At 51.2% G+C, this 13,880-nt stretch overlaps 2 protein-coding genes across 13 annotated transcripts in view; one reads left to right on the forward strand and one right to left on the reverse strand.

The window, feature by feature from the left end:
- Window positions 1–8,448, reverse strand: part of ANKS3 (ankyrin repeat and sterile alpha motif domain containing 3) — a 38,339-nt gene extending 29,891 nt beyond the window's left edge. For 5 of the 11 annotated variants that reach the window (XR_004262563.1, XM_032258006.1, XM_032258004.1 and 2 more), the window contains exons 1-4: window positions 8,314–8,448; window positions 4,453–4,624; window positions 873–1,071; window positions 553–674 (exon numbers count right to left, since the gene is read on the reverse strand). Coding sequence is in view for 9 of the 11 variants with exons in the window: in XM_032258006.1 (XP_032113897.1) it covers window positions 553–674; window positions 873–1,071; window positions 4,453–4,622 (491 nt within the window). In the remaining 2 variants the exon portion in view is untranslated. Of the gene's footprint in view, window positions 1–552; window positions 749–872; window positions 1,072–4,452; window positions 4,625–7,597; window positions 7,616–8,313 lie in introns of those variants that run through there. The other 6 variants (XM_032258007.1, XM_032258009.1, XM_032258010.1 and 3 more) reach the window with 5 other exon arrangements.
- Window positions 8,449–8,637: 189 nt separating this feature from the next.
- CUNH16orf71 (chromosome unknown C16orf71 homolog) overlaps window positions 8,638–13,880 on the forward strand; it is a 17,898-nt gene continuing 12,655 nt past the window's right edge. Inside the window, exons 1-3 of one of the 2 annotated variants that reach the window (XM_032258022.1) lie at window positions 8,638–8,845; window positions 10,881–11,059; window positions 12,180–12,317. In XM_032258022.1, coding sequence (XP_032113913.1) covers window positions 10,931–11,059; window positions 12,180–12,317 — 267 coding nt within the window. In that variant the 5' untranslated portion in view covers window positions 8,638–8,845; window positions 10,881–10,930. Of the gene's footprint in view, window positions 8,846–10,230; window positions 11,060–12,179; window positions 12,318–13,880 lie in introns of those variants that run through there. The other variant, XM_032258021.1, reaches the window with a different exon arrangement.

Below are 13,880 nucleotides of genomic sequence, written 5' to 3' on the forward strand. Positions count from 1 at the left end.
GAATGTTCATTAGTAGCATACTTTTTCTTTCTTAGTGGCATACAAAATTATATGGCATCTTAGGATGCATCACAGCCAGAGTAGGTGCTGCATTGGTACCCGCAGCATTTGTTCAAAGGTAATTACCATCACGACAAGCTTTAGACAACAATCCCACTTCCAACTTATAAAACTCATGACTGTTTTTAAAGCATCACCTCACCTCATCCATACAAAAAACAAGAAAGCAGAAGGAATTTGCATGTAAATATGACATTTAAAATGCCATTCACTGTGTTAGGCCCCTGGCATACAATAAAACATGTAATTCTTACAACTCTATGACCCAAGTGGGTTTCAGATAAGAAAAAGGAAGCTCAGAGGGCCTGAAGAGATGCAAACAACGTCACCTCACAGATGCGGAAAAGACCGGCCTGGCAGGACTCTCATTCTATTTCTCATGTTGAGCCTCTTGTGCTGAAGCAGAGTGGCCCTAGACTCTCGTTAGCTGCTTCTAGAGCCGCCCTCCTTAGAGTCAGACAACAGCTAGGCCACTAAAGACATGGCAATCACCTTACGTTGGCATTGGCTCCACTGTCCAAGAGGAACCTGACCATGTGCTGGTGCCCGGCGCTGGTGCAGTGGAAGAGGGCTGTCCAGCCCTGGATGTCTTTCATTTCCAGCTCTGCACCTTGCTTCAAGAGAACACAGAATGTGTGTTACGGCCTCATCTCCTCTGTGTGGGGCGGGCGCCCTCCAGGCGGCCATGCTGCAAGAATCAGAAGTGATTACACGAGCACACACGCACACCATGGCCTGCAGTGCTTCGCGTCTCTGTCAGGGCGGCCAGGGAGCCCCTCAGGTGTCTGGACCTGAGTTCCCTCGTAGCTCACCTGGAGGAGAAAGTAGGCGATGCTCTCGTTGCCACAGCTGGAGGCCAGCATCAGTGGAGTCTGCCCTTCTGGGGTCGGCACATTCACACTCACCCCCGCCTCCAGCAGCAGGTGCACGATGGTGTCGTGGCCAATGTAGGAGGCATACATCAGCGGGGTCCAGCCACCACCATTCTTCTTATTCAAATCTAACTCTCTCCTAAACAAACGCAAGATATGCTAGACAAGCCCAGCCGCCTCGCATGTGTGGTTTACCAAAGCTGGTGGCGAGGCTAAGCCAGACGGAATGAGCCGACAGGAAACAGAAGTTACCTGCCGTCCTGTATGTTGTGGGGGCTGGGGGCAGGTAGGCACAGAAATGCTGACAGTTGCTTGTACACTGCCTGTGAGGCCCTGAGCCTTCATCTCCCTGCTCTGCTTTCACATCCTCCTAGCCCAAGACCAGCTACGTTCTTCTTTCACACCACCAGATAGACAGATGGCACTCAAGCAGGGGATATCAGGCAACATCTGGTAACATTTTTGGTTCTTACAACTGGACAGGAAAGAGCTGCTGGCATTTAGCAGGTGGAGGCCAAGGCTACCGTGAAACATCCTACAGTGCCCAGGACAGCCCTCACAGCAAAGAATGATCCAGGCTGGATTGTCAACACAGCCCAGTTGAAAAACCCTGACCACCACAGGACACACATCTACCAGCCCAGTGCTGGCTGTAGAGGAGCAGATGGGACTCCACTGCCCCTGATTCATCCCTTGTCACCTCACCCTAAAGAAACATTCTTGAGGCTGGGCTCAAGGGCTCACACCTGTAATCCCAGCAATTTGGGAAGCCGAGGCGGGCGGATCACCTGAGGTCAGGAGTTCGAGATGAGCCTGGCCAACACGAAAAAACCTTGTCTCTACTAAAAATACAAAATTACACGGGAATGATGGCACATGCCTATGATACCAGCTACTTGGGAGGCTAAGCCGAGAGAATGACTTGAACCCAGGAGGCAAAGGTTGCAGTGAGCTGAGATTATGCCACTGCACTCCATCCTGAGCAACAAGAGTGAAACTGTCTCAAAAGAAAGAAAGAAACATTCTAGAAAAATCTGTGATCAAAGAATCCCATCTTCCTCACTGATTTCCATTAAAATTCTGAAAATGTATTTTTCTGTGAAAAAAAAAAGCTGTGGGGTTCCCAGCCCTGACTCTGGGATTGGGACAAGGGAGTTACATTTTAAAATCATACCAATTTGTGGGTGGGCACAGTGGTTCACGCCTGTAATCCCAGCACTTTGGGAGGCCAAGGCAGGTAGATCAAGAGCTCAGGAGATCGAGATCATCCTGGCCAACATGGTGAAACCCTGTCTCTACCAAAAATACAAAAATTAGCTGGGCGTGGTGGCATGCACCTGTAATCCCAGCTACTCAGGAGGCTGAGGCAAGAGGATCACTTGAACCTGGGAGGTGGAGGTTGCAGTGAGCCGAGATTGAGCCACTGTACTCTAGCCTGGCAACAGAGCAAGACCGCATTCTCAAAAAAAAAAAAAAAAAAAAAAAAAAAAAAACCTACTTGCATAGTTACCTGGCATCCTGCCCAGTTAACACCCACGGGCCTTTTTTCCCTTCTCCAATTATTGCTCGCAGTGGGGGTAACAACTGGTGATCAAACCCCAGGATTTGTGCCTCTAGTGTGATTCTCTTATTAGACCACACAAGGCAACTACTTTCCTGGCATGCCCCAGTGACTCTGGGACGCATGCCCAGGGAGCCATTCCAGAAGGTCCTGATACCAGGGTGCAGGGGCAGCTCCTGCCAGGGGAGCCATGTGGAGATGCTTCTGCAACAGGGCTGGAACACACCCAGCTCGTCCTAACACTGTCTTCCTTTACACAGCAGCAGAGCATCTCTCTGGGGCTCTCTCACTACTCCCCATTCAGCCCTACCCCCTCTTCTGATGCCCCTAGCTCCCCTCGGGCCCCATCCTGTTCTCACTGTCAGCAAGCCTCTGCTTCAGGTACTGTCGAAATCTCATTAGAACACAAACACCTCCCCCTGCTCTTCTGTGGAGCTGTTCTGGACTCTGCATCTTAACAGGACACCTGAAGACTTAAGAGCCTGAGAATTCCAAATGTGGCCCTGTGAGGGGCTGCACTGACTACATACCCAGCTGTCTGTGCCTACAGCCTCCTGTGGAGGGGGCACCACAGACCGCCCTGTACCAAGGTGCCCCAGCGCTCCATGGGCTGGGTATGTCTAAGTGAGGGCCACAACTTGGGTACCGGAGACCTGGGGCTTCGGCAAGGCTTTGCTTTGGCTCACCAGGAACTGGAAGAGGCAGGTGGAAATAGGGAGAGAGGTTGCTGCACCACAGTATCAAATGAGAACCAGCAGAAAGAGTAAGCACAGTATGTGTGGAACATAAGGGGGTGGAGGGGAGGAGACCCTTTTCCAAAAACAAGATGATCACATCCTACTACAGGCAAGACGCAGCTGTGGGCCCTGCCAGGGGCTTTTTGTCTCTAATTATTATGTACAGATTAGTAAAGGGCAGGTGGGCAGTGAGGTCAGGAGGCCATTCCCCAGAGGTGCTCAAAGCTCGGCCTCTCTCCTCCTTCATGGCAGAAGCTAGAGGGGAACAGTGATGGGATGAACCCTCCAGGAAAAGAGGGCCAGAGGGGCATCACTTTCTTTTTTCTTTTTTTGAGATGGAGTCTCACTCTGTTGCCCAGGCTGGAGTGCATGGCACAATCTCGGCTCAATGCAACTTCTGCCTCCCTGGTTCAAGTGATGCTCCTGCCTCAGCCTCACGAGTAGCTGATTATAGGTGCGTGCCACCACACCCAGCTAATTTTTGTATTTTTAGTAGCGATGCGGTTTCACTATGTTGTCCTGGCTGGTCTCAAACTCCTGACCTCAAGTGACCCACCCGCCTTGGTGTCCCAAAGTGTTGGGATTACAGGCATGAGCCACAGCGCCTGGCCATCACTTTCCGTCTTTTATCTTTATTTTGCTTGTTTGAGCATTTCTGCAACCAGTGAATAAAATTACTCTGGCTAAAGAATGACTATTTACAGCCGGGCGCAGTGGCTCAAGCCTGTAATCCCAGCACTTTGGGAGGCCGAGGCGGATGGATGACGAGGTCAAGAGATCGAGACCATCCTGGTCAACATGGTGAAACCCCGTCTCTACTAAAAATACAAAACATTAGCTGGGCATGGTGGTGCGTGCCTGTAATCCCAGCTACTCAAGAGGCTGAGGCAGGAGAATTGCCTGAACCCAGGAGGCGGAGGTTGCAGTGAGTCGAGATCGCGCCATTGCACTCCAGCCTGGGTAACATGAGTGAAACTCCATCTCAAAAAAAAAAAAAAAGAATGACTATTTACAAGCTTCTGATCCAAGTTTACACCCTCTTTTTCCTCCTAGCAATAAAAACTTTGTCAGTCCCCAGCATAATTACTGACAGCTGCCTGAGATAACCCTGCTCCACAAGCATTAAACATCCACAAATGTGTGCAAAGCTCCATCACACGAGATTCGAAGCCATCACTGGGCTACTCAAAATGTGAGAGGGAAGTTCCCCTAGATCTCTTACCGCTGCACACATTCCTTCACCACTTCATACTGGCCGATGGAGGCAGCTGTGTGAAGATCCAGGGGGACGTCCAGCTCCTCCTGGCTAACCTGCGCCCCTAGCCCATGCCACATGGACAAGCTGCGGTTCAGGAGTTCCGGCTCGCTGGCTTCATCACTGAGCTCGGACATCACTGCAGAGGAAGGCCCAAGGGTTAGATCTTTCCTGGCTGACTGTTCCAGGGCATGCAACAGGCTGGTCCTGCCCCTGCTATGCCACTACCCTAGCAGACTGATAACCCAATGCAGTCAATCCTGGGAGTAATTTAGACAAGTTTCTTTGCTTAAACAGTGTATGGTTTGGGTAGTCCCATCAATGCTAAATCTGGTGAGCTTGTTACCATACCGGAAAAGAGGGGCATATATGTTGAGGCATTAACTGTAGAGTACGTTCTCCTCCTTCCATCTGCAGGCACCAGGTAAAAGAGAATTTTCCATCAACCCGAGGAACCTGACAACCTCTTAGATAGACAGTAAAGAAATACTAATTGGGTTATTTAACCAAATCAGCTCCTTGATGTGGTGGGGAAGAACCCTGAGTTTGGAGTTACATCAAAATTCAGCTCGAGCCAGGTGCAGTGGCTCACGCCTATAATCCCAGCACTTTGGAAGGCCGAGGCGGGCAGATCACCGGACATCAGGAGTACAAGACCAGCCTGGCCAACATGATGAAACCCTGCCTCTACTAAAAATACAAAAAGTAGCTGCGTGTGGTGGCACACGCCTGTATTCCCAGCTCCTAGGGAGGCTGAGACAGGAGAATCACTAGAACAAGGAAGGCGGAAGTTGCAGTGAGCGGAGATTGCACCATTGCACTTCAGCCTGGGCGACAGAGCAAGACTTCATCTCAAAAAAATCAGCTCTGCGCCTTAGCAACTCCAATCCCTAGTGCCTCACTGTCTAACAAGGTCATGATATCTAAAAAAGCTGCTGTTATGACACATGGAAAAATGGATAAACTGTGGCACATCCGTATAATGGATGCTACTCAGCATTAAGCACAAGGATCCAATAGTTGACAAGCAACACATGAACAAATTTCAAACACTTTACGCTAAATGAAAGATGCCTGCTTACCACCTAATTTCACTTAAGTGACATTCTGGAAAAGGCAAAATTAAAGGGTTGAAGGTTGGAACAAAGAGGGAATTTGGAGGATGACAGACCTCTTCTGCATGGCTGTAATGGTGGATCTGTGACTATATGCCTTTATGAAAACCCACAGAACTGAACACCAAAATTTTACTGTGGGTAAATATTACTTATTTTTTTGAGACAATCTCGCTCTGTTGCCAAGGTTGGAATGCAATAGTGTGATTCCAGCTCATTGCAACCTCTGCCTCCTGCGTTCAAGAGCTTCTTGCGCCTCAGACACCTGAATAGCTGGGATTACAGGTGTGCACGATCATGCCAGGCTAATTTTTGTATTTTTAGTAGAGACAGGGTTTCACCATGTTGGCCAGGCTGGTCTTGAACTCCTGACCTCAAGTGATCAGCCTGCCTCGGCATCTCAAAGTGCTGGAATTACAGGCATAAGCCACCTCACCTGACCTGTAAATTTTAAATATCAATTAATTTTTCTAGGCCGGGCGCAGTAGCTTACACCTGTAATCCCAGCACTTTGGGAGGCCAAGGCGGGCAGATCACAAGGTCAAGAGATCGAGACCATCCTGGCCAACATGGTGAAACCCTGTCTCTACTAAAAATACAAAAATTAGCCAGGTGTGGTGGCATGCGCCTGTGGTCCCAGCTACTCGGGAGGCTAGGTGGAAGAACTTCTTGAACCCAGGAGGTAGAGGTTGCAGTGAGCCGAGATTGTGCCACTGCACTCCAGCCTGGCGACAGGGCAAGACTCTGTCTTAAAAAAAAAAAAAAAAAAAAAAATTCTGGAATGGTTATGAAATTTAAAATTTCAAAAAAGTGAAGAAAAATAAATTTTTCTGAAGAAGAAAGCAATTCCCCAGCACAGAAACTAGGATGTGACTAGTGGCACTCAGCAGAGATCAACTGAACAGGAATCCACTTAGGCATCCTTTGAAGAGAGAGATATGGAGGAAATATAACAGGCCAGTAAACTGGTGTGGTAACACCTTCCCCAAGACGGGCCCACACCAGTAACGGCACACCAGGAATCCCTTAGGTATACGAGTGCCAAAAAAACAAGGGCAGGAAAGGGAGCGGAGGAGAAAACAAGGGCCTTGTCAGGTTCTGATGACCTACAGGTGCTATGGTAGTTAAAAGATGCAATTAGGACCTCAGCTTCTACTAAAACAGGCTTCCAAGCCCCAGGTGACAGCCAAGATGGCTAAAGAAATAAGCCACCAATATGGGGGACCAACACTTCACAGGCCTTTGGTGAGTGTGTGTGTAGGTGTGGTGGGGCAAGCAAAGCCCTCCTTCCTGGAACCACCACCTCTTCGGCTAACAGAGCCCAAGATCATACCCCTTCCCTCACTTTGCAGGTGAGAAGCCCACCATGAACAGTCCTGGCCAACAGAACCTGAATAAGAAACCAGAAGAGCTGAGGGTCAGGTTCAGAGTCCCTTCGGTACCCCAACTCAAGACTTCACTGGGCGTGTCTCTTCCACTCCAAAGGCATCCGGCAGGGTGGGGCCATGTTCTCTATTTATTGGAGACTTACATGCCTGACACCCCCAAAGCTCTTAAGGATAATCAGAACCAGACCCAGCCTGACGGACCACTTGAGGCCAGCAGTTCGAGACCAGCCTGGCCAACGTGGTGAAATCCCATCTCTACAAAAAATACAAAAATTAGCTGGGTGTGGTGACGGGAGCCTATAGTACCAGCTACTCAGGAGGCTGAGGGAGGAAAACTGCTTGAACCCGAGAGGCGGTTGCAGTGAGCTGCTATCAACCCACTGCACTCCAGCCTGGGCAACAGAGCAAGAAAAACTAAAGCGTCCCATCCCCAGTGTTACTTTACAGGTGTGGTATAAAGTAGCACTTGGGGCCGAGTGTAGTGGCTCACACCTGTGATCCCAACACTTTGGGAGGCCAAGGCAGGTGGATCACGAGATCAGGAGATCGAGATCATCCTGGATAACACGATGAAACCCCGTCTCTACGAAAAAATACAAAACAAATTACCCGGGCGTGCTGGCACACGCCTGTAGTCCCAGCTACTCGGGAGGCTGAAGCAGGAGAATCGTTTGAACCTGGAAAGCGGAGGTTGCAGTGAGCCGAGACAGCGCCACGTCACTCCAGCCTGGGAGACTGAGCGAGACTCCGTCTCAAAAAAAAAAAAAAAAAGTAACTAAAAGAGTATAATGAGATTGTTTTTAACAAAAAGGATAAATGCTTGAAGGACGGAGACCCCAATTTACATAATGTGATTCTTACGAACTGCATGCCTATATCAAAACCTCTCACGCCACGAATGTATACACCTACTACGGACCCACAAAAATTTAAAATAAAAAATCTTAACAAATGTGATGCTGGTGGTTAAGTGTCACGCCCACAGAGGAGGTCTGTGAAAGCCCCTGGACACCGTCTCGCCCCGTGGAACCGCAGCGGGAACCAGCGCATCCCAAAGCTCGCTGACTGGCCCTGGGTCGGGTCCCTGGCCGACAACCCCAGAACTCACAGCTGTGACGCTTCCCGACGCCCCCCGGCCGCATCCCCACAGGAACCTTACGGGGCACTGAGCACTATCGTCCCCATTCCACAGCCACATAAAGAAAATGTGGGGCTCGGTTCTCCAGTCACGCAGCGAGCAAGTGCAGCGCCGGACGTTGGAGCGCCTGGCCGAGACGGGCTGCAGATGCTGGCAAGTGGTGGAGCCGGGCCGCCGCGGAACCTACCTGTGTTGGGCCTCAGGCCTCTCGCCGCCCTCGGGCCTCAGCCGCCAGCCCCGCGAGCCGCTTGCCGCCACGCTCCCTCGACGGGCCGCCGCCCCCGTAGCCCGCCCCGGAAGTAGTTGCGGTTGGGCGTGGAGCGCGTCAGGAAGCTCGCGGGTCCACGCCGGGGCAGCTCGTGGGCCCAGTGGAATGAGCACGTTCCGCATCCGGACCTTCCGGTCAGCTCCCGGCTCGTTGTAGGACACCCGCGGCAGCCAATGAGCAAGGTGTGTTTGTCCTGCCCCGCCCCTGCCCTGGCCAGGGAAACCAATCCTGTTGCAGGAGAGGCTGGACGCGCAAAGGCCCGAAAGAGGGGCGGGGGGAATGTGGGGACAGTCCAATAATGTAATGCTCTGCTGAGAGGGAGACTTCAGAAGAACGGAACAGCCGCTATAACTGCAGCACGGCTCGTGGGGCGGAGGCGACCGGAGTGATTCGCTGAAGGCTGTTTACGGCCGTGCCAGGACCGCGCAGGGAGTGGAGTGAGAGGCCTGAGGTGAGGGGCCTCGGACCTGCTGCGGCTACAGGGAGTTGAACAAAACATGGGGAAACACGGGCTGGGGGTGGGTGAGACGCGAAGCGACGAACTTTCTACTTCCACAGCTTTAAAATTTAAAATCTCGACCCGGGAGGCTGTTGGCGTCTGGTTGCCATAACAACCGGCAGTCTCATGGCAGGCGGGCCGGGGGCGGGGCTCTGGGGACCGGGGCGGGGCTGGCGGCGGGGCTAACGGGCTGAAGCTGAGAAACCAACCCCGAGACGGAGCCGGAAGGCCGCTATTCAGAGGCGGCTCCAGGCCTCCCCCTTTGCTTGCTGAATGCGCTGAGCTCCTCAACTTGGCGTTCATGGCCCTGCATTGTCTGGTCCGTTTTCACCGCAGATTCCAGCAACTGACAATTCCCTCAAACCTGTTGGACGGTAATGCCGTTCCCTCCCCTGTTGTTGGGTCTGCCTGAAGAGTTTATCGGAGTCTATGGAGGCTCTCTTCGGCATTTCTGTTGCCCTAAGAAATACTGTGCTCTGAATTGCGGAACAGAGCCCTAGTTACAAAAAACCCCCGCTGGGTGTGCACCAGCTGCGTCCCCAACTTGCTGCTCCCAGTTCACAGCACCTGCCCTGGTCCCAGAAGCACAGAGGAAGCAAGCAGCCCCCAGTTCACACCTCCTGCCGCTGTCTTGATTGGGGTTTAAGGCACTGACTGCAAGGCCAAAGTCACAGCAGCCTCTTGAGCTTTAGGGTTCTCCTGACACTGGCTCTAGAGGACCTCATCCCCCAGCTCTCAAGCTCTCCAGCCTCCTGAAAAACAGGACCGTCTCCTTTTAGATTAAGATACAGCCGGGCATGGTGGCGCGTGCCTGTAGTCCCAGCTACTCTGGAGGCTGAGGAGGGAGGATCGCTTGAGCCCAAGAGTTCTGGGCTGTAGTGCGCTATGCCGATCGGGTATCCGCACTAAGTTTGGCATCAATATGGTGACCTCCCAGGAGTGGGGGACCACCAGGTTGCCTAAGGAGGGGTGAACCGGCCCAGGTCGGAAACGGAGCAGGTCAAAACTCCCGTTCTGATCAGTAGTAGGATCGTGCCTGTGAATAGCCACTGCACTCCAGCCTGGGCAACATAGCGAGACCCCGTCTCTTAAAAATAAAAATAAATAAAAGATTCAAACGCAGGGGCTGGTCAGAGGGGCGACTGAAAAAAAAAAAAATATATATATATATATTAAAATTATAAATATATCGGTGACTCCAAAGTGTCAACCAGGCACAGTAGCACATGCTTGTAATCCCAGCACTTTGGGAGGCTGAGGCAAGAGGATCACTTGAGGCCAGGAATTTGAGAACAGCCTGGGCAACAGAGAAACTGCATCTCTACAAAAAATAAAAATACTAGCCAGTTGTGGTGGTGCACACCTGTAGTCCCAGCTATTCAGGAGGCTGAGGTGGGAGGATCACTTGAGCTCAGGAGGTCTAGTCTTCAGTGAGCTATCATTATACCACTCCACTCCAGCCTGGGCAACAAAGCCAGACCCTGCCTCCAAAATAAAAAAAAGCAAAGTGTCTCTCTTCTGTTCCTTGATAAAAGGTAGTATAGGTTAATAAGAATTGAAATTTCCCAATTCAGAGTCCACTCCTGCTATTTACTAAACACCCTAAGCCTATGAAATGAAGATAATAGTTATGCTATATGGAGTATATATAAAATATACCTATATATCATACACATATGGCATTTTATGTATTATACATCTACATATACACATATATCTGTATATAATGTGTATATCACTATATACATGATACACCTGCAGGCTTCACACATACCTGCATGCGTGAGTGGACACACACACACACACACACACACACACACACACACACACACACGGTGCCAGCAACAGGAGTTTGCATAACCAGAAAGAAACTGCCAGGAGGTGATGCCTGCCAGCCTGTTTGGTCTCCTACAGCTGGTAGGGCAGCCCCCACTCTTCTGACCTTCAGTGGCCCAGACCCTGTTGTGTCACTCCACGTGCCCCACAAGCTCCTCGGATGATGGTGTACTGAGAAGGCATCTGGAAGCCTGGGCCCTCATGGCATCCAACGACGAACGTATGGCACCCTCGCTGGGCTCTCCCTCGGCCTCCCAGATGGGGCCATGGGATGCCATCCTCAAGGCTGTCAAAGACCAGCTGCCATCTCTGGACTCCGACTCCTCCTTGGTAAGCAAAAAGCTTTCTCCCTGGTTGCCTTTTCCTTCCTAACAGAGCAGGCATGACACTGACCAGGACAGCTTTGGAGCGCTTCTCTGAAGACTTCCGCTGACCTGTGGAGTTTGTTGTCATTTTACTTTGAATTACATGGCCATACTCATTGTTTGTTTTCTGGGTGCCTATTTCCTTCTATACCCTTTCCTCTGCCTTAATAATCATCTCTGAGCACAAGTATTGGTGCTCAGCATCTTGGGAGACCCTTTCGGTGGGATTTCTGACCCTCATGTGGAACACAGATTGGCTTGAGGCAGAGGCTCTGTCCTTTCCTTTTTGCTGTTCTCCAGTCTCTCTTTGGCCAGGACAGGGCCAGAAAACCCACCGAGAATGGGTACCGTTCCATGCATTACGATAAGCCTTTGAGGGATTCTGCAGTTGTGGTATGGGGTCCCTGAAATGGCCCTCAAAGACACTCAGACCAATAGCCATGAGTGCAGGTGTAAGACCCTGCTGAAGATGCTCCAGGCAGGGGCTCCTCAGTGCACAGGGTGGCACTGGGCATTGAGAGACAGTGCAAGGGTTTTAAAAGGAATAGGCTGGTTTGGGTCCTACCTGGGCACCAGCAACAGAGCTTCTGGGATTTTGGACGTCATCCAGTGCATGGTGAGGCTAAGGAGTACCTAAGGACACCCCACGCCTCAGTGCTCAGGGCGTTTTCACATCTTCAGTCTCATTTGAGAGTATGAGCCACACCCCCTTTAAGAGCACAAACCAAGCTGTATGTGACGGCTCAGCGTCACAGGGGACAGGGAGGGCTGTACTTGGCTCTTTCAGCTACCACCTCACTGCCCTGTTCATGTCACACAAGGCATTAATGAAGTGCCTGCTGTATGTGAGACACTTACAGAACCAGGAGCCCCAATCTCCACGAGGTGGTGCTGCCGGGCCAATTTCTAAACAGTGGCAAGAAGCCATGAGTAGCAAAAATGACTGGGAAAGAACTGGATCTCCCCGAGGCTCCTGAGCAGCAGGGCTGGGTGGGCTGGGCTGGAACTGACAGTGGAGAGCAGTTGGGCCCTCAGGGCTCTGCCTGCTCCCATGTCCTCCAAAAAGCCCTCTCATTTGTCCACAGTCGGACTGTGGGGAAGAGGAGCTGTTCATCTTCCAGCGAAACCAAACTGTCCTGATTCCAGACCTGTCAGAGGAGCTGGCTGAAGACCCTGCTGAGTCCAGGACCTGGGCTGCTACAGCTGAAGATTCCTTTCCTGAGGTCTGTGGGACACGGAAGAGTGTGTGTTTGTGTCTGTGTGTGTGTATGTATGTGTGTGCACGCATGGAACAAAAGTCTAAACTGACTGATTGGCCAGGCATGGTGGCTCACGCCTTTAATCTTAGCACTTTGGGAGGCTGAGGCAGATGGATATCACGAGGTCAGGAGTTTGAAACCAGCCTGGCCAACATGGTGAATCCCTGTCTCTACTATAGATTCAAAAAATTAGCCAGGCATAGAAGTGCGCACCTGTAATTCCAGCTACTTGGGAAGGTAAGGCAGGAGAATCACTTGAACCCGAGAGGTGGAGGTTGAAGTGAGCTGAGATTGCACCATTGCACTCCAGCCTGGATGACAAGGCGAGATTCTGTCTCAAAAAATAAATAAAATGAACTGACTGGTCTAAACCACTGGTCTAGCATTTCCATGATACCCAGTCCTTTTTTTCCCCATGTACAACCCAAGGTATTCAGATGCCCAACATCTAACCTCCAGGCACCTCCATCTCCCAGGGAGCCTGGCACCTTAGGACCAGCATGGGGGCTTGATTTTCCATCTGATATTGACCCCTCTTCTTCCTGTTGATGGCTCCTATTCTGTTTTCTATCATGGCATCCTGAATAGCTCCTGGCCATTGTCACAACCACTTGTCCTAAATGTCTCTCCCTAACCCAGCTGGCTTCACAGCCACCTGGCTCATCCCAACACCTGGGAAGTAAACAGGAACTGCAGTTTACTAAACTGCTAAACTAAATTGCTGCAGGCTGCAGTGGGGAGTGGGAGGGAGGAAGATGGCCTGTAAGTGCCTAAGCAAGCGCACAAGCTGGACCTCGTGGGAGGGACAACCCAGGAGACAATGAGCAAATGTGGACCGAGCGCGCTGGTGTAGGCCTGTGGTACCAATGTTGGAGGCTGAAATATAGGTTCCCTTCAGGCCAGGAATTTGAGAACAGCCTGGAGAATACAGCAAGACCCCATTTCTGGCCGGGCACAGTGGCTCACGCCTTGTAATCACAGTATTTTGGGAGGCCAAGGTGGGTGGATCACTTGAGGTCAGGAGTTTGAGGCCAGCTTCGCCAACATGGTGAAACACTATCTCTACTAAAAATACAAAAATTAGCTGGTGTAATGGCAGGTGCCTGTAATCCCAGCTACTCCAGAGGCTGAAGCAGGAGAATTGTTTGAACCCAGGAGGTGAAGGCTGCAGTGTGCCAAGGTCATGCCACTGCACTGCAGCCTGGGTGAAAGAGCAAGACTCCATCTCTTAGAAAACTAACAAGTGGCTGGGCTCAGTGGCTCACTCCTGTAATCCCAGCACTTTGGGAGCCGGAGGTGGGTGGATCACCTGAGCTCAGGAGTTCAAGACCATCCTGGCTAACACGGTAGAGACCACCCTGTCTCTACTAAAAATACAAAATTAAGGGCCGGGCGCGGTGGCTAAAGCCTGTAATCCCAGCACTTTGGGAGGCCGAGGCGGGTGGATCACGGGGTCAAGAGATCGAGACCATCCTGGTCAACATGGTGAAACCCCATCTCTATTAAAAATACAAAACATTAGCTGGG

This window comes from Sapajus apella, unplaced genomic scaffold (assembly GCF_009761245.1).
Source record: "Sapajus apella isolate SASKATOON/1434 unplaced genomic scaffold, GSC_monkey_1.0 scaffold99, whole genome shotgun sequence".
In the NCBI taxonomy this organism is placed as follows: Eukaryota; Metazoa; Chordata; class Mammalia; order Primates; family Cebidae; genus Sapajus; species Sapajus apella.